Here is a 26,319-nt window from a genome sequence, read left to right as displayed (position 1 = left end):
TCGATTGCTTATTACATAGGCGTGTTAGCAGGTGCATAACTTTCTCATGAGAAAAGTGTCAAAAAGTTTGAAAAACAGTACAAAAACAGGGTTTCACAAATTAAGCTTGCTTGAATGAGAAATCTCACTTCACTATGCCAGGCATGAAAATTAGGCCTGTGCATGACCGAAGGGAGAGAGCCCAAACAGTTGGTTAAAAATGGGCACGCAAAACAGCTTCATGTAAAGCAACATGGCATTCACTAAATAGGGTACATGTCATCAAAAGTTGGATGAATTCACGCAAGCACAGACACACACAAATACACACACAACACACACGCCCACACACACATGAATATCACAAACTTTACGATCAAATTTTTTCTGGTTTTTTTTTAGCAATGGTCTGGCCTCTAGTATGGCTCTGTACATCCCAAATGTTTCATTTCCTAGCTATGTATAAAGAGATTCCAGCTCATTTAAATAAAATATTTTTATTAAGTTTATTAAGTTTCATATTTCCGCACCACAATTAATCAAACAGTTTTTACATATAGCACAGACGCTCGTCCAAAATACAAAAAGGTAAATAGAAGAAACAAACCAAAAATAAACAATCAATGTTTTCAGTGTGAAGGGATTAACCTAAAAACAGAGTTCAATATTCCCCAAAAAAGCACAAATTATACACATTCTCCTTCCACCTCATAATAGGTTCCCAAATACGTTTACCAAGAATTCTACCTTTCTTACCCTTTCTATCATATATCCCCTTTTCCAAATTATACACCGAAAGCAACCTAGCCAACCACTGGTGAAAAGTTGGGTCTGCCTTATCCAACCATGCCATCTCCACACACATGCATGGCCATAAGTAAAAAGTAATATAGTGTACACTGGTCGTCCCCCCGCTTATGCCAAGGAGAACCCAAGCTGGTGTAAGGGTAGCGCTGATTCCTAATGGTTTATCCAAAAAGAATTCAATAGCCCTATGTAGTGACTGGAATTGTGGACAGGATGCAAAGATGTGAGTTATATCCGCATCATCACCCCGTTACACCGGTGACACACAGTACCTGCAGTACCCCCCCTCCCCCACTGAGCTATCCAAGCAGGTGTATGATACAAGGAATACATTGTTTTGTAGTGCTGGGCCTGCAACCTTGCCGAGCAGAGTATAGTCCGCCCCATTTCTAGGGAGCCTTGAAAGCTATCCTTATCTACCTGAGCTTATCTGCCCTCTTCCTCTACTTTTCCAGATCATACCCCTTTTAAGGCAGCCAGCTCTGAGTAGAATCTTCTAATAGAGCACTTCGCCCCATCCTCAATAACATTCAGGCTCCAGTTCTTGCAAAACCTGACAGAGCCTCCCTGTTTGTTTACTAGATAACTCCTGACCTGCAGATACTTAAAAAAATATTGCTGTTAATGCCATAGAACTTCTGGATATCTGTGAACTGGAGTACTCCATCAACTCCCATCAGATCACCAAATTTCCAAATCCCACATCGTCCCCATTCAGCCATTACAGGGTCTGCAAATATTTCCCCAGGAAGATAAATATTCCTTTTGATCCGGGTATAAACATTTGAATCTGCCCAGCCCCAGCTTCTTACAAAATGACGCCCAGATTTTAAAAGCTGCCATTAGAGTCTTAAATCTAGTTCTTTTAAAGTAACTGGAATCAGTATATTTGAGAAAACAGTTCTCTGCGTTCTCACCGATAAGTATTGCATACATATCAGTTGAAGCTAGTTTAACCTGCAGATCTAAGGCATCACCCCCAGCAGCCCACGCATGTACTGGAGGGCAAGAGATTCGAGTTCCTATGTCATTTTGGAGTGGAGCCAGAGTGGGTGTGCTATGGTCTTCCTTCTTTAGGCTTTGATGAGAGGAGCTGTAGTAGCTTGAAAGGTGGCCAATATGGTGGCATGAAGCCTGGTATGAAAGGATTAGTGGCTTGACTATTGCTCTGAAATTGGTTTATACCTCAAGGGAGAAAAGTGTTTTTTATTTTACTAGATACACAAATGCAAACAGTTTTTACTGAAAGAACATACAACATAAAGAATACATGAAAGAATTAATGCATTGACATATTTGGACTACATGTCTTCATTTATATCCCAAATAAACTTAAATGGCAGCTCCTTCATCTTCTCTTGAAATATCTTGTCAAATCGTTCACTCTGTGCAACAGTCATGATGTTTTTCCAATCTCCAATGGTGCCTAAAAAAAGATAACACAAAGGCTAAGGACCAGATTTTGCTGTTGCAGAATTGCTACTGACTCTCTAAGTTTTTTTTATACAAAATCTCAGAAATTGTGATCTTGTGTCAGAAATTAGATATATGTTAGCCATCATGTAGTACTTGGAGAGCATGCTTCCGTTTTGCGCATGGCCCATAGTAGATGTGGAGATTTAATAGTAGTAAACTTCTACAATAACATTGTGGGGCCCAAACGGGGAATGATTATTTCTGACATAGAGCGGGCCATTGATGTGATTTTATCAAGAACATCTAAATCAGCCGCAATCCTATGGGTAGGAGATTTTAATATTAAAACATGTAACTATGCTCTTAAGGGGGCCTGTGGTCACAGGGAGGAGTACTCAGGAAGGGACACTAGCGTATATAACCATTTCCCACACAATAACTATGGCAGCGCATTAAATAACCTATTAGCCAAATATGACCTGGATCTTTTAGAATGTAATAAGAACAAAAACAATGTGAGGTGTCCAACATTCCATGGGAGAAACAGCCAATCATTTATTGATCACATTATGATATCCTGTTGCGTAGTTTACTCCAATATGTGGGTAATTGAACAATCAGTAAGTGATCACAATAGTGTAACCGTTGAACTATTGGGAAGGGGAGCCAAAAGGAATGTTTATAGTCAACCAATCCATGACATCGCGGCTGAAAGACCAAACGGGATGAGGGTGAAATGGATAAAAGTTGACCCAACTCATTTTGTAGCCAATGTGATCTTAAAATGTAGCAGTGAGGTTGAGTATTGTCTGTCTTCTAATACATGCCCGCGAACCTTGTTATCCAACTTTCTAAACATTACAAAAATGATTGAGAAATCCTTGACATACAGAAATCGGAAATCAAGGAAGGTCAAGGCGGTGTGGTTCGATGAACATTGTGCCCAGTCACTAAAAAAGCTAAAAACATCACTAGATGCTATACCAAGAGATGCCAGTAAAATCAGGGAAGAGCGGCACAACTACAAAACTGCACTTTTAACTAGGAAGAAGGAATTGCAGGATGAGGCATGGGCGAAACTAGACTTGGCTGCAGATACAAAAGATCACAAACTTTTTTGGGAGACTGTAAACAGCCCGTTTCTGAAGAACGATAACATTCCAGAACTAACTTCACACGTCAGTTGCCGGGCCTGGATAGCACATTTTACTGGGATTTTTAACTCTGATTTTACTCCTGATTTTAACTCCGATGTTTTAACCATAAATACTGACGTTGCCACCTGTTTTAAATGGGAGAAAATATTGTTTACTGTGACACTAAGCGAGGTGATTGAGGCAATTGAGAACAGCAAGGGGGGAAAAGCCTCTGGGCCCGATGGGGTCCCTGTGGATTTTTATAAATTTGAGATCACCCTATGGGCCCCCATTCTGACCCGTTATTTTAATGCTGCAATTGAAGACAAGTTACCGACCTCATGGGGACAATCAATCATAGTGCCACTATTTAAAAAGGGTTCCAGGGCAGAAGCACGAAACTATCGTCCAATTTCACTCTTGGACTCGTCGTTAAAGATTTTGAGTCGCGTTCTCCGGTGAGACTAGAAACCTGGGCAGAAGACAACAATATCCTCTCACCTATCCAGTATGGGTTTCGAAGGGGCCTAGGAACTATGGAGCAGTACGTGAACCTGGAACTTATTATAGGCAAGTACACGAAAGCCAAGGAAGGGAATTTGTTTATGTGCTTTGCCGATTTAAGTTCCGCATTTGATCTGGTGGAACACGCGCTGCTCTGGCCAACACTTCTCGCCATGGGTGCACCACCAGAAATCATTCACCTCCTGGCCAGAATGTATAGTAGTCTTTCAAGTAAGGTTAGATTCGGAACCGATGGTGAATGTACCCCCTTTTTTAAAATCGGAAGAGGCATCCGACAAGGGTGCGTGTTAGCCCCACTTTTATTCTCTCATTTTATCAATCAGGTTGATCAATTTTTACGAGAATCTAATGCCGATGCACCGATAATTAATGGAAAGCAAATACCCGTCCTTTTATATGCGGACGACGCGGTCCTGATTTCCAGGACCGCGAAAGGACTGCAAAAGTTAATTGACAGGTTCTATATTTTTACACAGGGTAGAAAGCTTAAAATTAACAAGGGTAAGACGATGACTATGACCTCTGGAAAGAAAATGAGGAAAAATAAGGCATTCTTTCTGGATGGGGAAAAACTCGAGGCCGTCCGGAATTTTTGTGATTTAGGCATCACCTTTTCAGGAGACGGGAGATGGGCCAATGAACAATCATGTGTTGACTTGAAAATGATCAGAAATGTAAATTGCATTTTTAGATTTGCATCAAAACTCGGGGGTCGCAGAATCCGTGAGATGATCTCCATCTACAATTCAAGGTGTATGGCCTCTGCTCTGTACGGAGCTGGGATATGGGGTTATAATCCCCAAATTGCCCTGTCCATCCAGCGGGAGGAAAACAAGTACTTAAAACGATTATTATGCCTCCCTGCTGCGGCCTCTAGCGAGATTACACACAGAGAGCTTGGCCTAAACTACGTTACAGATTTGATTGCATTGCGTCCCTTGTCCCTATGGCGATCTATATGGGCCAAGGAAGAAACCAGGTTCACACAGGAAGTAATTGTGGATTGTATTAAACTTGATCGTCACTCTAATATCCCCTGGCTTAAACATATACAATTTTGGTACAAGACCCTCTTTGGTCAGGATATTTTTAAAGATACCTTAACAGAGTAAATTTTAACAAAGCATGACCTCAAATCCACTTACCTGGACCATGCAAAAGGGACTAGAATGAACAAGTATGCAATGCAAAGTACGTTTAACTTATATATGGAATACAACCTTAGCACAGGTCTATCTTCTTATCTTACATTTGTTAGTATTAATTCCCATCGCTTTGTCCTTGTGCGTCTGAGGCTGGGAATAGTTCACCACCTAGTGGCTTTCCCCACTGCAAAAAAACCTGGGATATGTCTGTGTCCATGTGATGGAAAATCCAAACAGAGCGTCTGCCACTTCTTACTATTCTGCAATTTTTATACTGGTTTTAGAAAGTTTTATCTGAAGCAATTGTTTCTAAACTATAATATGTGCAATACAAGAGCCGCGATGCAACTGATGTTTAATTTAGCTTCCCCAGACGTGTGCTATTATGTGGCCACTTACATTTTAAAATGTATGTCACTAAGGAAATCAATCATAATATGATTTTTATAATATGAATGTGTACTATTTTGTGTGTAATTTACCGCTTGAGTCAAACTGTTTACATATGTATTTTTTTGCTATGCACTTTATATTGCATATTTGCACCTGTCGAAAGTACCATATATATACGATAGGATTGGTATTTTGCACTTTACACTAGCGTTTTTTGCACAAACTTTTCTTACAATAATAGTTGCTGCTACGATGTTTATAGCGACTGAATAGCCTTGCACTCAAATGAGACATGCTTTGTATAATAATATAACGAAAAATGGGTTTGGTTTATAGATATTGATATAATTTAAACTGTTTCATCATTTAAAACCCTCATAAATGTGAATTTGAAATTGCATTTACGTATGTTGCTATATGGTTGTACTTGTACAAACCGAATAAAGCATTTTGAATTGAATTGAGATATAATTTAGAACTAGGGCCATAGGCACTTGTGATATCTATTTTTGTTTTTATCTGCATGTTGTTCACTTTTCTTTTATTTTTTGTAAAGGTTTTTATTAACCATTCAATAAAATAGAGTAGAAAGATATCATTTAACATCCAATCGTTTAAAAAATAAAATGATGTATTAATGTATAATGTATGCCACTTTGAGATTTTAGTGGCGTTTGCAAGCATGCTTGATTGCACTTACATGCCAAGCTTAGGTGGTTTAGCGAAACATTAATTTCTGTTGTCTAGTTCTGTGTCTGTTTGAAAATGCCTTCACTTTTCCATTTATCTTCATAACATAAACTGTATTCCCCAAGTTTCCTCAAGTTGTACATCTCTTCCCCTACTGTTTTTTGCCCTCTATATTGCTCTCAACAATTTTCATTTCACTGGATTCTTTTCAAAAACTTCCACCCTTTTAATTTCCAGGGTTGTCCCTCTTGTGCCATTGATCCTGCCAAAGTTTAAGATTACATGCCCCTTTGTACCACCTCCATTACCACATGCCCCACGAAACGTCTTATGACTAATCTCAATAAGTCTTCAAACCCTTGGACATAAACTACTTTTAACTTTCTACATGGTCTCTCATGCTTCTAATTCACTCTCTACAGCCTTTTGCTCCCTAAGTAAAAACACAATGTTTTATGAACTAAAATTCACTTAAATAATAACATTTTTGATTTGTATTTCAATCTTCTTCAAATGAGTCCTCCACCTCCCTTCTCACCTATTTTATTATTAACGTGGTTTACTTCAACATTGCTTTAATCCCTCGAACATCAAAGGACCTACCATTGCACGATTTGAAAAACATACTATTTACATTTTGCCGATCCTATTCTGGTTCAGTGCTTTGACCACTCTCAAATGCTTTTTTCCCAATTCTTAAACAATGGCCAACAAAAAGGATCAATCAATTGGATTTGTGACATCACAAATTCGGATCTCATCAACCATGCATTGCCTGCCTTTCCCAGTCTCTGCCCCTTTACTGGTAACAAAGGTAACAATAATAAATGTGTATTCAAAGTTATATATGTCTGCCGTCAAAAAGACAGATGCTCAGAAGAAAATAAAAACAACCTTTGAGCAACAGAACATGTTACCAAGTAGAAGCCATCAATAGTCAACCTACAAAATCTTCACTTTGCCAGAAACGCTTACGACCCTCCATTTACTTCTCAGATCCTGTCCTTTTTATGTTGTCGTAAAGATACTTGAACACATCTAGCTATCTACTGGGGAAACAGAATGCTTGTTCTGATGATCTCAATAGCTTTCAGGTCTATCAAGATAAAGCCCTCAAGACTTATGTGAACAACTATCTTAGCCAATTCATCAGAACAGGTTATTGTAATTTAATTTTCTCCATCGTTCCAAAATCCACCTTTCACAACACAGCCTGCTGTTGTTTATGAGAGCAATCTGAGAGCAATCACATTTTACTACACTACATTAGTGCTAGCATCTTTGAGATGGCTTCCAAAAAAGGGATCATGCATCTACAAAAGCCTGAGGAATATCAGTGTATGAATCCAAAATCCTAACATGCAGAACAAACTCAACTATTTGTTTTTGTATCGGGTGCTTAATTTGAGCCGGAGTTGCAGTCGGGGCCAATTGACACTCATTTTTTGACTCTGAACATATTTTTTCTCAACAGACATTGATCCAAAACAAGGGGATGAAAAACAAAAGAGAGAAAGAAGGATGAATTGAATGATGGAAAAACAGTGACAATTAGAAAAAGAAGGGATGAAAAAGAACCTTCAAGAGTGGAATAAAGAGAAAGGTGCTGTGGGGGGGGGTGAAAGAGGCATGATCTGAAATCAATACTATGTAGCCCTGGTACTCAGGACTTGACCTTTGATAGCATCAGCAAAACATTGGGCCCAGCAGTTACTCTTTTAGAAGGGATTCCCTCCTTAAATATATGTATGAATTATTTCCTGATTTTGTAGCATTTCATGTTTTGTTGTAAGGTGCAAGATAGATACACTTGGCACAAATCTGTTCAGTACGAGAATATAAAGAATAACACAATTCAAGTGGGGAGGCAGTACTTTAGCGTCTGAAGGGCTGGCAATTCTGACTTATAGAAAGCAACATTCCAAGTTTGCCTGAGAAAAAAGCTGTTAAGAATCAAGTGACCGGTGCAGTAGAAGTAAATATATGAAGAGGCTTTGTCAATCAAATGGCAGGCCTATGCAGAGTGTCGGATTGAGCGCCAGTGGCTTTAAGTGCGACAATCTTTGTTGGGGCCTGCCCAAAAACCTGCTTTTCTGTGAATTCCCTAACTACCATGCTCCATCAGCACCCCTAATTTCCTCTTTGCCCCTCTTTCACAGAATTCCATTTGTTTTCAGGTGCTACTCATATCAGTGTAGAGAATCAGAGCACTTTACATCACACATGCATTATAGAAAGCCAATGAACTATATGTGTGTAAATCAGTCTATGGGAAATACTTTCTACAAAAATGAGGATTACACAATGTAGGAGTTACATGTCACTGATACTACTAGGCAGTATATTTTAAGAGCGTTTTATCTTGAGAACCACAAACTCAGGATTAAAACGTACCACAGAGGCTGGCTTTACTTGCTAGAACTTCTGGAAATCTACAGGGCAAAATGCATTTCAAGTGCAATATACGGGGCGGGCGTGTGGGGATTTGCCAAAGTCGAGGAGGTGCAAACAGTAGAATAGTTTCCTAAGATTTCTTCTGGCTCTCCCGCAGGGTATGTCGACCTATGCATGTCACCTGGAAGTGAGTTTGTCCTACATAACAGACCTGATAAGGATTGAACCCCTCCTTCTGTGGCATTGCATATGGTCGTCCAGTGAAACCGCTCTCTGCTGGGGATTCATAGAGGACTGTATCTCCCTCGACAAGGCACACAAGATCGCCTGGATTGCCCATATTAGGAAATTTCTTACCGATCTGGGTATGTCCCAGTATTACTCTTCTCCTATTCTAATTGCTGCAATCCCAAGGAAGTAACTTAAAAAGGCCTGTCTGGCTCACCTAGAATCCTTACGACTGTATTGTGAGGTCTCTAAAGTCACTGTGCAACACTCACTACAAATTCAAACATCAATGACGGTCCAGCCATATTTAACTTTTAATCTTTCGGGCTATGAAAGACTATTGCTAACCAGGCTTAGACTAACCATTTTTCACCATATGGTCACTTTCCCTAAAACGAACACCTGGGAAAAATCCCTTCACCCCTGCCCTTGCGATGACACCTCTCCCCAAATAGCGATCCATACAATAATGTTTTGTAAATTTTACTAGGATCCAAGGAAACACTGGCTTATTCCCATCCTGAAAGTCATGGGTCTACGTAGGTGTCGCCCTGCATTTCTTGCCCTCCAATTTTTAGATGCTGAACCCTTTGCTAAATCTATAGCAAATGTCTTGAAACTGGCGATAAAGCATAACCTGTAGTAAAAAATGGGTTGCACCTCCCCCACCTACAATGCTGGTTTAACTGTTAATGCCCCTAACTCGCTGCGTTTTTGCACCAATCTTGATATATTGAATTTGTATACACTCTGTCTTAATCTGTCGGTTGTTTAAGCTTATTGTACTGATTATACGTATAGGTATACTGCATTTTTCACTCCACCTGTCGTAGCTCTCATGTGAGGAGTTAAAACTGCTTATTTACTGGAGGAACGGAATATTGAGAAAACCAAATGCTGCTAAGTTAATTTAACTTTGTCATTATTATGATATTTTATGATTTTGGTTAGATCTGATTTAACTGTAACCTTTTTTATCTATTTGTAAATATACTATGCTTTTATAGATGTTTCTCTTTACAATCGAATAAAGCTCGATTTGATTTGATTTGATTTACTTGTAAGACTGTATTTCTACCCAAATTAACCCTTTTTAGCAACATTAGGATAATGAAGATGGGGGAAAACACAATATTCCAACCTGTATCATGAACTTTGCATGCAGCTCTTTGATGAGAATTCATAGCTCACTGTACTATATTAAGGTTGTAACTTATGACAAAAAAACACAAGCAGGTCATTTTTTTTGTTGTTGTTCTTATTCAAATTGATTCATCTGTACATAAGCCCAAGTTGTCAGAACTGGAGGATGCATAAGATTCTTTTCAGTTGAAGAAGTAGCGGTCAGGACTTGCTGGACAGTCATCTTGTGCAATGTGTAGACTACAGATGAGATTAAGATAAAGTGATGTGTAATGTGCATGCATGTATTGATACCGATGCCATGACTGAGTGAAACATTATCACAAACTACGGTTGTTCCTGTGTACTGTTGCATAAAAAGTCAATAAAACAGATTTGAAAACAAAAAGATTAAGGTTGTAACTTATCAACTGCAAGCAACAAAAGTACCTCTGTGGCAAAAGCAGTAACCTACTAAGTGATCCACATAATATAAAGTTCGGTGACTTTCATGGTATGTGTTCTCTGCAGCAGGCACATTAACCCTTTGTGCCACTTTATGATCAGTCAAAACTGGATCGCTCTAGGAACATTAATCACTAGAGTTATCTTGACATTTTTATTGTTGTCTGAAAACTGCTGGGCACACAAATAACTCTAAACACAGCCCCTCCTTCCCAAAGTCAGTGTCAAATGCGATTGCACCAGTCACATCACCCTAGAGCTGACCTTGCCCATGCATCTGCAAGTGTAATTTATAAATATCTGCACATGAACACTCATGTCCCTAGTAACACTTATAAAATATTGTGGCACAAGAGGAATTTAAAATGTAAATGTTAAAATTAATTTTAACCAAAATTTGCTTTGCAGAAAACTGTCTTGGCAATGCATGTTTTACATGAAGGATCAATTCAAACCTGTTATTACCATGGTTGGTATAAATACAGAGGCTAAGTATAAACTTATATGATTATTGTTTTGGGGACATTCTTGGAACTGCTATGAAAATGTATGCCGTACACTCCTTGGCAATGTTGATTCAAGCATCTGCAGTATCTGTAATCAGATGTATACATTACTGAATCTGTAATATCAGTAAACTGAGTAGCAAGTAGCCTGCATCAGTGCTGTCTCTGAGTACAACCACCATGCACAGCCCACTGACACAGTAGGTAGCCACCTGCCAAAACCAGAAGTCCCAGCCTGGTTGAGCAGCAGTCATCATATATTTCGGTCATGTTGAGCAGAACCCAGACACATCTGAGTAGCATCCATGGCAATTTGCCACACTAAACATGTTACTACCACCAACCTACATTTGAGCTAATTTGAGCGTTATTTCTTTTTAGTTGGGCATGGCTTCCGTGCCGAGGCAAGATATCGGCAGACTGCTGAGCTACGCAACAAACGCGGACCTTCGTCATTGTTTTTAGCTTTCTCATGCCACGCCTTTCTCCAACCACTAAAGTTTTCAAGCAGCGTCTCAAACTTTCAAAAGTTTCACTGAGGTATGTTTTTATAACTGGCGGTGCAGTGGCGGTGATTGTCTTCACTTCTAGTGAGCCGCTCGCGTCTTGGATTTCCTGCTTCCCAGGAATTACCTGTCAGCTGTAATTTAGTCCTGCTTTATTTCTGCAACCACAAAAAAATAAACACAAAGGAGTAACTGAGACTGGATTTAATGATAATTTCAGTGATAGCTGGTAAAGAACAAGGCAAGATAAAACAGACCAAGGAATGTGTTTCAACAATAAAGACCAAGCCACCACAAAGTAATGGAAACCACGAAGCACAGCCGAGTCATAGCTCATTACTACATGGACTAGCAAATCTATTATAAATATCTTTCCACCCTCTCTCCAAACCAGTTTGTAGTTTATTTTCAGAATGTTGTTAACAATTCACTTGACTTTTACTAATGCACAATGCTAGGATTTCCCACATGTTCTTCACTAGTTTGTAAATCACTTTAATCTGGGACTCAACAGCTTGACTAAAGGGGGCCGGGTTTACAACTCTTGGACGTCGTGGCACCTCCAACTTCAAAAGTTTCAGTAAGGTATGTTTCTTTTGGATCCTGGTGCTGCTGCAGTGATTTTCTTCACACATCTGAGCTGCCATTTTTCAGAGCGCCACTCACATCTGTTTTCCTGCCTCCTCAGGAATTGCCCGTTGTTGTAATTTCATGCACCATTGACAGTTGTTGAAGTGATCTCCTTAACTCTTGGTACTATAGCGGTGAATTCCCCTCCTTCCATAAGAACAACCTGATATCCAGCCTCCTCAGGTTTATTGGGCAACTTTTCTTCAAGAATGTCTTCCTGGAATGACCCTTCACTTCAAGATGCGATCTTGTCAAAAGCTTAAGCAGCATTCAATTTGCTTAATCAAGATGGCCAGGGACTCACATACATCTTCTAAGCCACTTTCTTCAGGTACAAAATCAAAGAGAGAAAAAATGACCCTCCCTCTCTAATTCTGACGTCCTATAACCCAGTTTCAGACACTATTATGGTTGAGGTGCGAAGTCTTAAACCATTGCTGTGCGCAACTAATGAAAAGCTACAACAAATTGAAGACCGCAGGATTGTCATGAGGGCAAGATGTCCCAGTTGGAATGGCGTATTGGGACCTTCAAAATACCTATTTTAGAACATGAAATCAAAAATCGGAAATTGCATACTGAGGACCTTGAAAAACGAAGCAGAAAGAACAATCTCCACCTTTATGGTCTCCCTGAGAACTTTGAAGGTCTGGACCTTCTGACCTTCCTGAAGAAATGTTTCCCTGATCTTCTTGGCCTTCAATCTACACCCTCTCTTAACATTTAATGAGCACATCGCTTGGGCCGTCTTCAACCCCACTCCACTAAGCTGCGTGGTATCATAATGCTCTTTTTAGAATTTACTGACATGATGCGTGTTTTGAAAACGGCTAAGGAAAAGCGTTGTCTGGTCTGGTCATAACATATTCATCTCTCAAGACATTTCCAATGCAACTAATGCTTGTCGAAAAGAATTCCTAGCTGTTCGACCCCGAATGAGAAAACAAAACATTTGTTATGGTATTCTACATACCTGCTTCAGTAAAATCACCCATGAAGGTGTCTCATAGTCTTTTGATGATCCGACTAAACTAAAAACGTTTTTGATGAATATTACAAGTCAGAATATGGAGGCTAATGCTTGATGTTGGTAAATACTCTTAATTTTTGCATGGATTTTCTTATTGTATTCTTTGATTCAATATTTCTTTACGCATATGGCTATTTTGTTGTAGACCATTTAGTCTCCTTCTCTGCTGTCTTTCTTGCTTTTGACTCTATCATGCCCTATGCTCATTCTTTGTTCTCCTTTTTCCTGATCTGGATTTCTATCTTTGATCAGTCCTGTATTTTTCCTTCTCTTATTTTCTTTCCCTCATTTCTATTTCTCTCCAATTTTGCCTTCTTTCTCTTTTCCTTGTTTCTTTTTCTTATTTTCCATATATTTGTACGAGTGTTTCTTATATCCTCTTTCTTCTTTTCATAATAACTGTTTTCTTATGTTCTTTCTTTATTGATAAACGGTGTCTTTTTATTTTGCTTATTAACCCCTTCCATGCTCATGACGGAACGGTTCCGTCATGAGCCTAAGGTGGCCTGTGCTTATGACGGAATCGTTCCGTCATTGTTCCATAGGCCCAATGGAACGTTCAGCACCGGGGCAAAATTCGCGCAGCACAGAAGGAGTTAATTTTGCAGCTTGTTAAAACCGTTCCTGTATCCTCTTCCCCACCCTACATCATGTTTGATGTTGTCTTGTGGAATGTTCGTGGTCGGGGTCATCCCATCAAACATTTTCACCTATCTAAGCTTAATACACGTGTTGCTTTTTTGCAGGAAACGCATTGTAATGATGTTAAATCACTTATACTTAAACGTCACTGGGTTGGTCAGGTCATCTTTTCTCCTGCTGTTAAACGCAAAGGTAGTGTAGCCATTTTATCCCACAAGTCGTTGTATATTCAGATTTTGTAATCTGAATGTGACACAAACGGATGATGGGTTTTGGTTGACGCTAATATATTTAAAAAACATGTTACTTCAATATTTATGGTCCTGTTAAATGTGATCCAGAATTTTGGCACAGTGTTAAATTAAAGTTATCTTCTATCTCTAATCCTAATATTATTGTTGCTGGTGATTGTAATGATTGGTTGGACCCATTTACACATAGGAGATCTAATTGCAAATATAATCCTGATAAGTCTCATAAAGCATTCCATTCTGCTATTGCCTCTCGTCCATTCTTTGATGTATGGAAAACATGTAATCCGGATATATATGGATTTACATTATTCTCTAATGTACAGCATACGTCTCAAATTGATTATATTCTTGTTTCTAAATCCTTACTCCCCTCTATTCAATCATCAGAAATTGGTTATATTTTTATTTCTGACCATGCCCCTGTTTTGTCCTCCTATCACGTCTCTTATCACTTTTAAACAAGGACACTGGTGATTTAATAACTCCTTACTATCAGACCAAGCCTTTATTTAAGAAGCAAATTCCTTTATTAATAATTTTTTTCAGCTCAATCACCCTCAAGACACTACTGTTCACAACAATTGGGATGCTTTCAGGCTTCTTTTAGGGCCTTCACCATTGCCTACTATGCCAAAAGGAAAAAGATGTTAGATTCTAAATACCTCTCAGCTCTCCAATATATCAATGTTCTTGAGCATACATACTACACATCCAAGTCCTCCGCTAACTTGTTGGGACTGATTGAAGCCAAGTCTGCCCGGAATAAGATTGCTACGGTGCAACGTCCTCCTCAAAATTAATTCTAAGTACCATGGTGTCCAAAATAAAGTGGCAACATTTTGGCCAACTATTTAAAAATCAAATCGGAACGGAAAAATATTGGCCCTACTTGTAATGAACACAACAACACTATATTGTCCTCTGACTCTGATATTATTATTGCTTTCCATTCCTATTGTAAATTTCTATATATGCAGAGGATAAAAACTCTTTCTGAGTGCGATATTAAGACTTTTTGCATGACCTCCCTAACTCCCCCTCTATTCCATATATTCTTTTAACTCTTGTAAAAGTTGTTACTCTTCAGGAAGTTATCGATGCTATTAAGTCTTTGAAATAGGCCAAAGTTCCTGTTCAGATGGCTTCTCCATTGAGCATATTTGCTCATATTCCTCTATTTTTGCCCCTAAATTCTTTGAATTGTTTGTTTCTTTTTTGCTTAGTTCTAAAGACAGTGGCTACTTTTTGGATGCCCTTCTTGCCATTATCCCTAAATTTGATAAAGATCCTACCCTCAGTAAAAATGGCCAATTTCGTTAATTAACTATGATTGTAACATGTTTGCAAAAATTCTAGAATCTAGTTTGGAGGATGTTGTTCCCCACCCTGTTAAGCCTGACCAGGTTGGTTTTATTAAAGGCAGGCTTGCCTCCAATAATGCTAGAATGTTCTCTAACGCCCTTGCCTCTGGGAAAAAATATCCATTTCCTCTTTCTGATCTCTCACTTGATTCTGAAAAAGCTTTTCATTGAATAAATTGGCAATTTATGTTTACCACTCTTCAGTGGTGTGGTTTGGGCCCGAAGTTTATTTCCTTTATCAAACTATTATATGTTGAACCCCCTATTTTAATTTACATAGAGGACCTAGACAGGGTTGTTCTCTCTCAACTTTGCTTTTTCTCCTTTGCTCTGAGCCCTTCCTTGAGTGCATTCTATGTAATATGCTATATCTGGCTTTAAACACAATTCCCTAGAAATCAAACTCTCAGCTTTTGCAGATGATATTTTGGTCTATATGTCAAATCCCCTCGCTTCCCTAAAACCCTTTATACAAAACATTGATTTATACTCTGCTATCTCTGATTACAAATTTAAAAAAATCTAAAACTGAGATTTTACTGTTAAACTCCTCTTATTACTGTTAAATGTTTGATAACACTAAATTTGCACGGAGTCCCTCTAAGATTAATCATTTGGGTATCTGGTTTTCTCCCACCATTTCTAATACACTTGCTCATAAATTGCCTACCCTAAACCTTAAACTTCAAAGTTTATTTTCTGCTGTGTCTCCCTTATTTTTATTCTGGTGGGGCAGATTAGATACCATTAAAATGATGATTGTTCTTCATTTACTTTTTATAATCTCTAGGTTACCTTTTAAAAATTCCTAATTACTATTTTTTACAGATTACTTCTATTTGCACTAAATTACTTCGGAATAACAAACATGCCCATATTGCCTTATCCAAATCACTTTGGCCAAAGACTGAGAGTGATGTATGTTTTCCCAACTTAGACTTAGTTTTAATTAGACAATTTTATGCTCTGACCAGAGACTACTCTGATCCTCCTGTTTCTCAATAGATACCTTCTGGGCGCTCTTTACTGCTTGATTTTTTATTTTATGATGTTATTTTCATGTATAATTGTACATTTATATCTAAATATCCAATTTTAAAGTACTCCAAACATTTGCTACACACAATATTTAACCATGTATCTGACCTTTTTCAATCTTTTCTTGCACCTTCTATTTGGTACAATAAATGTATTCAATTTCATCATAAATCATTTTATTTCAAATATTGGAAGGAAAAGGGTATTTTTTATGTTCATCATTTGATCTCCTAAAACTCAGTTTTATCTTTTGCTCAATTAAAAGAACAATATAACTTGCCTAATTTCTGCCTACAATAATATAATCAATTATTACCTGTACTTCAATCTTTCTTTTTTATTGAACAACCATTTTTCTCCTGATTCTACCCTATTCACTCATTCGAAGCCATTATACAATCTTACTCACGACTCCATCCCCAAAGCATTTCTCATATATAGGCATCTTTCTTCTCCTATCACCATCAGAAACAAATCCTCTATTGGATTATTATGGGAGACAGACCTTTCTCTGTCATTATCTGTTCACCAATGGGATAATTTTCGTGGTATAGAATATTTAATACCTCTAAAGCTGACAACATTACTCAATCTTTATTTTTGGTGTATAATAGAGCAGTTATTACTCCTTTTCTTATACATAAAATTGATTCCTCTGCCTCTCCCCAATGCTGGTCATGTCTCTCTTTCCGATGGTACTTTAAGCCACCTATTATACTATTGGCCTAAAGTGGCTAAGTTTTGAAAATCTTTTTGGTCAAAATGTTTAATGATATTTTCATGCAATATTACATTATCTATTCAAAATGTATTTCTTGGACCTGTGTCGGCAGATTTTAACAACCTTTCTCCAAAGCGAATACTATTTGTTATCTTTATTGCACTTGCTTCTAAAGTTATATTAACTTGTTGGAAATATAATCCTAAAATATGTATATTAACTTAGTGGAATCTTATTTGTGATGAACATAGAATATTTACTGTCTCTTTTTCGTCGATGTCTCAAAAAATTTAATCGAATATACTTTGGCTACTTATCACTACCTTTCTGTTTTCACACTTATCATTTGCCTAAATCTTGTACGTTTCTCCCTCTCTTTTGCCTATTTTTCTCTCCTTTGTTCTATTTCTTCCTCCTTCTCCCTCTTTCTGTTTTGTAAAAAAAAGTATGACGATAGATAAACATTTAGGATGTACGTTGATGCAATGCATGCTTTTACAACGCATGCCTTTACAACGCAACTTTTACAACGCAAGTCGTTACGACTTGCGTTGGGGGGCACTGGATAGTGAATACTTTATTTTACTATTCCAACTCCAGTCCCCGTGGATAGTAGGGAAGGTGTTGGATAGTAAATTAAAACTATTCCCTATCCTAGAGTGCCCCCAAGCGCAAGTCATTGTAATGACTTGCGTTGTAATGGTTGCATCGTAAAGGTACTGCGTTGTAAAAGTTGCGTTGTAAACGCTGTTCTCCAACATTTACTATTTCCCACTTGTTGCTTCATATTTCATAATCTTTTACGATTTCCAAGGGATTACTTTACTAAGAAGTTTGTCAACTATGTAATATGTTTAACTCATTATATTTTAAATGACAATTGTATTGTTTTTTATTACCTTTAATCTTAAATAAAAAATATTTACCTAAAAAAAATAAAAAATTGTCATACTGCCAGATCAGTGGATTACAAAAAGGGCAGAGCACGCTCTTTAGGGGTGTCGCTTATGCTTCAGGGATGCCAGCAAGAGGGTAAATATTGTTTCCATTTATATGGGATAGGACCAGCACTTCGGAAGTTCAGTTTTGGTGAAGAGGCTTTTACTCTGCAAAGCGAGTAGAGCTGGTGCCAAGCAGATTGTGCTGTTTGCACAATGTGATTACTAAAGTTGAGGGCTGTATCTTTGCACGTGAACAAGGACCTGATAGCCAAGATGTACTGTGGGCAGAACCCTTCAGAATTAAGTGCAGAGAGCCAGTGAATCTCTTGCTGTCACTGTCACAGCAGATAAGGGCACATTCTAGATTTGTTTGGCTGATAAGAGACATATTACTAAAACTAGATATATGTTATCCCTACTTCCATGAGTGTACTGGACTTCCAACTGCTCCGTTTATAGTTTGAAGATTCCCGGTGAGAAGATGGAGCCTTAGGAGAGCTTGATAAAATACAGGGACAGGCTCACACCTGAGTAGCTCATTTTGACATGCTGCTATGTGTTTTCGAGATAATAGGTAAACTGCTGCAGGTGCACACCATAAAAGCCTATTTACAAGGTAAGGGTATTGAGAAAGACAAAAGGTCTCATTTACAAGAGGGTTGCGCCGCCGGAGCCTCACTTTTGAGAACACTCCAGTGAAGTCAAGTAAATAGCTACTTGTTCCAACCCACCTTTTAATGTTTTTGTATGTAATTATTATTCCTCTAAACTAAATTGCAGGTAATCAATGTTTTGCCTGTGTTCCTTGTTTTTTAGGTTGAGCTGGCATTGGAGCGCGAAGCGCTCCTGCCAGCGAGTTCTATAGTCACCGTGTTAACTGGCAAGGGAGATAGAGCTGTGAACGAGCTGCTACTGGCCTGTGCACGAGCCGATTCAGCTCTGTGAATGCGCACGTCTCCGGAAGACGTGCTGCGCCCGAGCTGCCTCCCGCTTCTTATTCTGGCTCTCCACCTGTCTGAGTTTGTTCTCGTGCACAACGCTAACACGCTGGCCAGTAGACCACTTCTAAAGTTAAATAAAGTCCACACCGGCTAATCGGCAGGTTGTGCCACTGCAGCTTATCAAACACGAAACTGGTTGTACTCATTAGGATTTTTACCTCTAACCTTTCGGTGTATCCGAATAAACGAACCACGGAGTCCACTTAGTCATGGGGCCCAATAAGTAACTGAGGAACAGCTGCAAGGGGAGTCCTTTATTACGTCTGTTAATATAATATAAATGAAACACGAGACTAAAAGGAAGGCCGTTACAAAGCAGCGGATAAGAGCCTTCCTAGAGAACGGCACTAGACAGACTTGTTTGTGCTAGTATCGACCTCAAAATCGAAGACCAGGAACATGTATCTCAGTAGTATCTACTTACTGTATTTTAGATTGCAAGTACATTATCTTCAACCCTAAAATATCTATCGCAAAAAAAAGAAAAAAATAGAACATTGATATTTTGCCACAACAAATATCCCTTTGTTCGTGAGTGGGGACAGACAGCAGGACTGCCTCAGTCTCTTTGATTCCGTGGCTTCTGTCCCTATTGAGGGGAGTCCTATTGATAGAATTTCTCCCACCCCTCTTCTCCGACCCTGCCACTCTCTTCATTTTGACCCAGTTGATAGTCTCCCAGTAGGGCAGCTTAGAGGGTGGGGTGACCATGTGTAGAACTATGGATGGAGGGGGCATTGGCACATTGCCTGCCCTTCAATGCCAGTTTGGTGCGGCTCTCTGATAATCTACCACTGCGTATATGTTGTTGACCTTTGTACGCAGCACTGTCGGCCACTTGGGATGGCTTCAAGCAGTCCCTACTGTCCACCTGATCCAGAGGCCACTACTGCAGGCCAGTTCGTAATGTGTCGGGTATAGGTTTCTACTCCTGTCCTTGTTGAGGGTGCCATGTCATATTCACTGAGCCCTTGAAGTATGTTTGCTGATTGCTTAAACCTCTGCTAGGCCAATAGCCTGGCTCCTTCTGGTGTGCAAGTGCTATTTGGTGCTGCAGCAGTCCACTGCAGGCGTATCCGGGTCATATTAGCTGTGGGTATGTTAGGAGTTCTGTATAGGGTGTTCTGATTGTTAGTGTGTGTCTTATCCTGTTAGAAAGTGCTATTATAGCTGTGCAGTTAGTGCTCTGTATAACAATATCTGTTGAAAGCTTGCGTATGGCGTTTCACGTTTTACATTTATATATGTTGCCTTTTTGAATTGAAGTTTCTTAAGATTTTACTTTCACATTTAAATTTTCATTAACTGTTAGTGAATAGATGTGTATTTTTGAGAATGTTTGTGTGTCCATGTTGTGCGTTTAGCGCAGCGATCAAGGATAGTTTCTTGATTTTTCTAAATTTGCATCTTGGATTCGATCTTCTTATCAGGAATATTGTTCGCTGTGGTCTCGGGACTAATGTTAATCGTCATTCAGTTTCTCCTGCGGTTCCTTGTGCTGCTTGTAGCAATGCTTGCAGATCATTGAATCAGGAAGACGCGAGCATGACAAAACCACAAACCTGGGCCCTTATTTATGAGGCCTTGCGTTAGTTTTGCGCCGCCGGTGCGTCACTTTTTGTGACGCACCAGCAGCGTAAAATATGCGCCTCGTTGCGCCATATTTAAAAAGTGACGCATCTAGGTAGATGCGTCACTTTTTAAACCCGTGCGTTCCCCCGCAAAAAGCCTCGTAATAGTGACGCAGTGAAATCTATGAGATTTCACTGCGTCACTTTTAGGATGCTGTTGTGGCAAAATCTTGCGCCTGCCTCACAGCAGGCATAAGACTGATGCAAGCCCTTTCACATGGGGCTTTCCCCATGTGAAAGGACGCATTGCTGGAGTTGCGTCACTTTTGTGACACACTCCAGCAATGCGTCACTTTTGCGCTTACAGATACGTCAGAAATACTGACGTATCTGTAAGTCCTTGCGACATGATGCGTCATACATTAAATATGACGCATCATTGGTGTCGCAAGGAGTGCGCAGTGAAAAGTGACGCATCGCTGTTTTCACGTAGCGATGCGTCACTTTTTATAAATGAGGCCCCTGGTATCCTCTTCCTGGATTAGCTGGAGTCCTTTTAATCTTGAGTGGTTACATCCCAGGCCACATGCATAAATTCCTTGTGGAATAGATCCTTTCAGCTGTACACAATGGATTGAGCCTTCCTATAAATGAGTTTGATAAGTATCCTGTGTGTATGTTACCACTATAGGGTATCACTGGGACGGCTTCTCTCACAAGCTCTCACCAGCAGCGACAGGAAGATAAATCTCCTCCTTAATCCCAATGCTGAGTAATAGTGACCCTTTATTGATTTCTGTAAGAGGGGTGCTTTCAGCATTATCTGGTAGGTAAGCTCCTGTCACGGCGGCCCGGGCGGGAAGGAGGATGGAGAAAAGCTGTCCGAAACAAAGGGAAGAGTAGTCGCTGAGATTCCTTGATGCGATGAAGGCCGCTGTCAGGGGGTTGGAAATTTGAAGCTGTAGATGAAACTGGTGTGATCCATGTTGTCACATGGAGAGATAACAGGGTGGGGGGGAGTGGGAGGTAAGTCACTGTTAACAGCTGTCTGCTGCACACATTCCCTTGATGTCAGCACAGGGGAGTACCTCAAAACAAGTGCTGTTTTCAGTGACAAATTGAGGTTTTCTTATAGAACATATCTTTACCAAACTCCCGCCTTCAAACACTAGCGCTTATACCCGATGGTGCAATGATGTTATTTTTTTGGTTTTTGGAAGAATTTATTTGAATTATGTTTCGAAGAGTAAACCTTTCAAATAATGCTGAGCTACATCCATCTGTTAATTTAATTTTTCCTTATCGCCTGATATTTTCAGTTGTTTGTGTGTTGTAATTTGAGGTAATTGGGATATTTATTTTAAGGGCTATTTTTGAATGCACCCTTTGTTGTACAAGTTGTGTTGAAATTTGAGGTAATTGGGATATTTATTTTAAGGGCTATTTTTGAATGCACCCTTTGTTGTACAAGTTAAAGCTCTGCAGGGCTTGGCTAAATCTGCTTAATTTCCCTTTAATCTCTTAATTGTAATTTAGAAACATTTTACATCATTTATAGTCTGTGAGTTATTTTCTCATCAAACATTTTGACTTGTGTGAATCTTTGCACGACATAGTCAAAGTGATGAGCTTGAAGCGCATTTGCCTCTTTTTACACATGTAATGGGTTTATTTTAATTGTCACTTTGCTTTTTTTAATGTAACCAACCGTTGCTGGATTTTACTTTGAGGTTTGACAGTGCTGCTGATTCAGCACTGGAGCGATTTTGAAAATGTCTTCACGTTTTCAAATAAGCATAGAACTTTCACTGTTGCCAGACGACGATGGTGTAGGGTTTTTGTTTTTTAACTCCCTGTTTTTGCAGCTGTGACAGGTCGCTTGGGGTGACACCCATCGTGCACATGGTCGGTCTGACCTGCTCAACACACTTCAGATTTTACTCCTTATCCTTGTACTGTGTGATTTGGACCACACCAAGATGAAGGTTACTTACTTTCTGTGACCGCTCCAATTAAAGGTGCAACGTAAATTAGGAAAACCAAGCTTGTATGGATGAGTAAAGTGTGCAGCCCAATGTATTGGCAAGTGGTATCAAGTTGACCGTCCTGTTGAGTGCACGTGCGTTTATCCATATGCAGTTGGCCCAGACCTTCTTGCCATGATCCTGAGTCCTTGTCCATGCCTTTATCCTTGGCCTGCCATAATTCCATTACTCTACATCACGTGTACTCACACTCATTTTGCAGGGGTCACAAAGTAAGGTCTGCGGTATTGCCGAAGGCCGCATTTGATGCTAGCACGGTGGCAGTGGGGCTTTTTAATATATTGTATCTGAGTCGCAATCCTTCAACCACACCTTGGGGTAAGCCACCTCTGCTTGCTATCACTACCTTGGGAGAATCAAGTGAAAAAAGGAAGTTACCTAATTATTTAATAGGAATGAAATAGAATTGTACAATGTGAAACCATCAAACCTTGGGATTAATCATGGCCTCCCCCCCTTGACCAAATTGTGTGATCTTAGGCAATTGTCTAATTTCACTCTGCCTCCCTTTTCTTCATTTTGACATATAGGAGCGCTTTGAAATACATGTGAACGAGATATATGCAGTACAACACTTTCTCTTTTGTTTGATTTATTAAACTATAATGTTGTACATCTATAATTATAACCCAGACCACCCAGAGGGTGTGTCGTGAAAACTGACTTGCCTCTTAGTTCGGTTATTGGCATTGTTGCCAGGTTGGGAGGAGGCATGACTGTTCCTATATTCATTTTAAAAACTGTCACTTTAAAAACATATATCTCGAAGCACGGATATAATCTGATGTACTAAGGTGAAACGTATGTTAATGAAATGCACTTTTTAGGTCTCGCTGGCATTGCAGCGCGAAGCGCTGCCGCCAAGGAGACTTATAGTCGCCATGTTTGCCTCCAAGGGAGACAGACCTGGAGACAGACCTGTGCACAAGCCGATTCTACTAAGGGCACGAGCCGATTCAGGTCTGTGAACGCGCTTCACAGTGGAACAGCTTGTGCGCATTAATTAATGCGCAGCACGTCAGGCGCCGCAAGTAACAATTATCACAGCATGAGACCCCACTTATCACAGCATGTCAACAGGCGCCCCAGGCTGCGGGAGCACTCAACTATAATTAATGCGCAGATGAGTGCTCCAGCAGGTGGGGCGCCTCTCGGCATGCTGTGATAGTTATTACTTTGGGGCCTCATGCTGTGATAATTCTATCCCCCTTGCCCTCTCTTCTCTCAGCCCTTCCTCTCGCTGTCAGTCTCTCCCCCGACTCACTCTCCTCTAGGTCACTGCCTCTCAATGCCCTGTCTATCTCCAACCCTCCTTCCTTAGTTCCTCCTTCCTTAGTTCCTCAACTTCTCACACGGACTACAACTCGCAGATTCCAAGAACATAAACTTGATAGATAAGCTGCAAACTCACGAACCTGGGAAACCTGATATCTGTTGAAATGCGGAAAACTCCATGTCTTCTCTTGCAGTAGCATGAACGATGCTTCACTTTTGCTCTGTTGTTCAGAGAGACGACTGACGTCCTAAATATATATTGGAAAGTGTTTACATGTTCCCAATTGAAAATGGACGCTACGCTTAACATTGCTTCAGGGGGTGTTGCTGTGAAGTCCTTTCTCTAGTTCTTTAGTTCGCCTAGTTGCCTATCTTACCGTGTTTGTGTCAAGGAGTAAGTAGTAACACAGCGCTTACTAGACGAGACGAGACTTGAAAGTGAGAGAAGGGCAGAACACCGGACAGGTTAGTGCCGTCCTGGCATTTTTGTTAGCGGTATGTTTTTTAATATGATCTCCTTGGTGCACCCAGTGTGTGAGGCCAGCTGTCCGTTGTGCTCGCTTTCCTGCCCTCCCGCCCCCTATTGCTTCGTGATCGCTTTTCTACCCCCCCCCCAACCCCCGCTTTGGGGGTGCAGGGACTGTATTCGTATAAACTAATAATTGATTGCGGAAACTACACGTATGATGCTCGAGTCTCGTACTTTGAATGAAGCTCGTCATAGAACAGTCTTCAGCTCTGCCAGTTTCAGTGGGGCACCATTATAACTCTAATTTAGATCGCGCATATCTGTGAGTCTTAGCTTTTCGCTTTAATCTTACATTTTGATTTTGCATCCCTAGTCTTAGTCACTTGTTTAGAACAATGGATCCTGAAATCCAAAGGTATTTGTAAAAAAAACCTCGGGCTTTTGATAAATGATAGAAGTATGTCTCCGCATGCGATTCCTCGTATGAAGTCTGCTTTGTGTGTATTACCCCCCACCCCCCTGTTGCTCGCTTTTCTGCCCCCCATCCTCCTGTTGTGTGTGGGGGGATGTGTGTGTGGGGGGGGTTGTGTGTGTGTGTGTGTGAGGGGGGCTTTGTGTGTGGGGGGGCTGTGTGTGGGGGTGTGTGTGTATGGGGGGGCTGTGTGTGTGTGTGTTGGGGGGCTGTGTGTGTGTGTTGGGGGCTGTGTGTGTGTGTTGGGGGCTGTGTGTGTGTGGGGGGCTATGTGTGTGGGGGGCTGTGTGTGGGGGGCTGTGTGTGTGTATGGGGGCTATGTGTGTGCATGGGGGGCTGTGTGTGTGGGGGGGGCTGTGTGTGGGGGGGTTGTGTGTGTGGGGGAGTTGTGTGTGTGTGTGTGGGGGGGACTGTGTGTGTGTGGGGGGGGCTGTGTGTGTGGGGGGCTGTGTGTGTGTGGGGGGGCTGTGTGTGTGAGGGGCTGTGTGTGGGGGTGGCTGTGTGTGGGCGGGGCTGTGTGTGTGGGGGGCTGTGTGTGTGTTGTGGGCTGTGTGTGTGGGGGGGGGCTGTGTGTGGGGGGGGCTGTGTCTGGCTTTGTGTGTGGGGCTCTGTGTGGGGGGCTGTGTGTGTGGGTGGGCTGGCTCTGTGTGCGTGGGGGCTGGCTCTGTGTGTGTGGGGGTCTGGCTCTGTGTGTGTGTGGGGGAGGCTCTGTGTGTGTGGGGGGGCTGTCTGTCTGTGTGGGGGGCTCAGTGTGTTTGTTTGTCTCTCTCTCTCTCTCTGTGGCTCTGTGTGTGTGGGGCTCTATGTGTGTGTGTGTGGGGGGGCTCTGTGTGTGTGTGGGGCTGGCTCTGTGTGTGTGGGGGGCTGGCTCTGTGTGTGTGTGGGGGAGGCTCTGTGTGTGTGGGGGGGGCTGTCTGTCTGTGTGGGGGGCTCAGTGTGTGTGTGTGTCTCTCTCTCTCTCTGTGTGGCTCTGTGTGTGTGTGGGGCTCTGTGTGTGTGTGGAGCTCTGTGTGTGTGGGGGGCTCTCTGTGTGTGGGGGGGCTCTGTGTGTGTGGGACTCTCTGTGTTTGTGGCTCTGTGTGTGTGTGGCTCTCTGTGTGTGTGTGTGGCTCTCTGTGTGTGTGGGGGGGCTCTCTCTGTGTCTGTGTGTGGGGGGCTCTCTGTGTGTGGGGCTCTGTGGGTGGGTGCAAATGCAATAGGTCTCGCGTTTGCTTACGAGAGCTTAAGCTATTGACATTGTAAATGACAATGCCATTTATTTATCTGTTTTCAAAACCAACACATAAGTAAAAAATGTGTCATTTACAACAATGCTAATAGCTCTAACTTTGGCAAAGGCGAGACCGTTGCATTGTAAATGCTTGTTATGATCTGGATAGCTAGTTTCTGGCCTCTGTGCACAGTCCTTTTCAGTCTGAGTTTGTTTTAAACTGCTTCATTTTGGGTATAACCTTTTCTATATATTTCCAAATGGTATGGTAACTCATGACAAGGGCCACTAGAATTTTGCAATACTACTGCCTTGTCATTTTCCACATAATTATGGATTTGCTCCAT

At 40.7% G+C, this 26,319-nt stretch overlaps 1 protein-coding gene across 1 annotated transcript in view; it reads right to left on the bottom strand.

The window, feature by feature from the left end:
- Nucleotides 1-457: 457 nt before the first annotated feature.
- The window catches only part of LOC147707968 (amine sulfotransferase-like), a 426,437-nt gene continuing 400,575 nt past the window's right edge, over nt 458-26,319 (bottom strand). Inside the window, exon 8 of the mRNA XM_086926774.1 lies at nt 458-2,212. Coding sequence (XP_086782900.1) covers nt 2,088-2,212 — 125 coding nt within the window. The 3' untranslated portion in view covers nt 458-2,087. The remainder of the gene's footprint in view (nt 2,213-26,319) is intronic.

This window comes from Lissotriton vulgaris, chromosome 6 (genome assembly GCF_964263255.1).
Source record: "Lissotriton vulgaris chromosome 6, aLisVul1.2, whole genome shotgun sequence".
Taxonomy (NCBI): domain Eukaryota; kingdom Metazoa; phylum Chordata; class Amphibia; order Caudata; family Salamandridae; genus Lissotriton; species Lissotriton vulgaris.
This window is presented reverse-complemented; position numbering and strand designations above follow the sequence as displayed.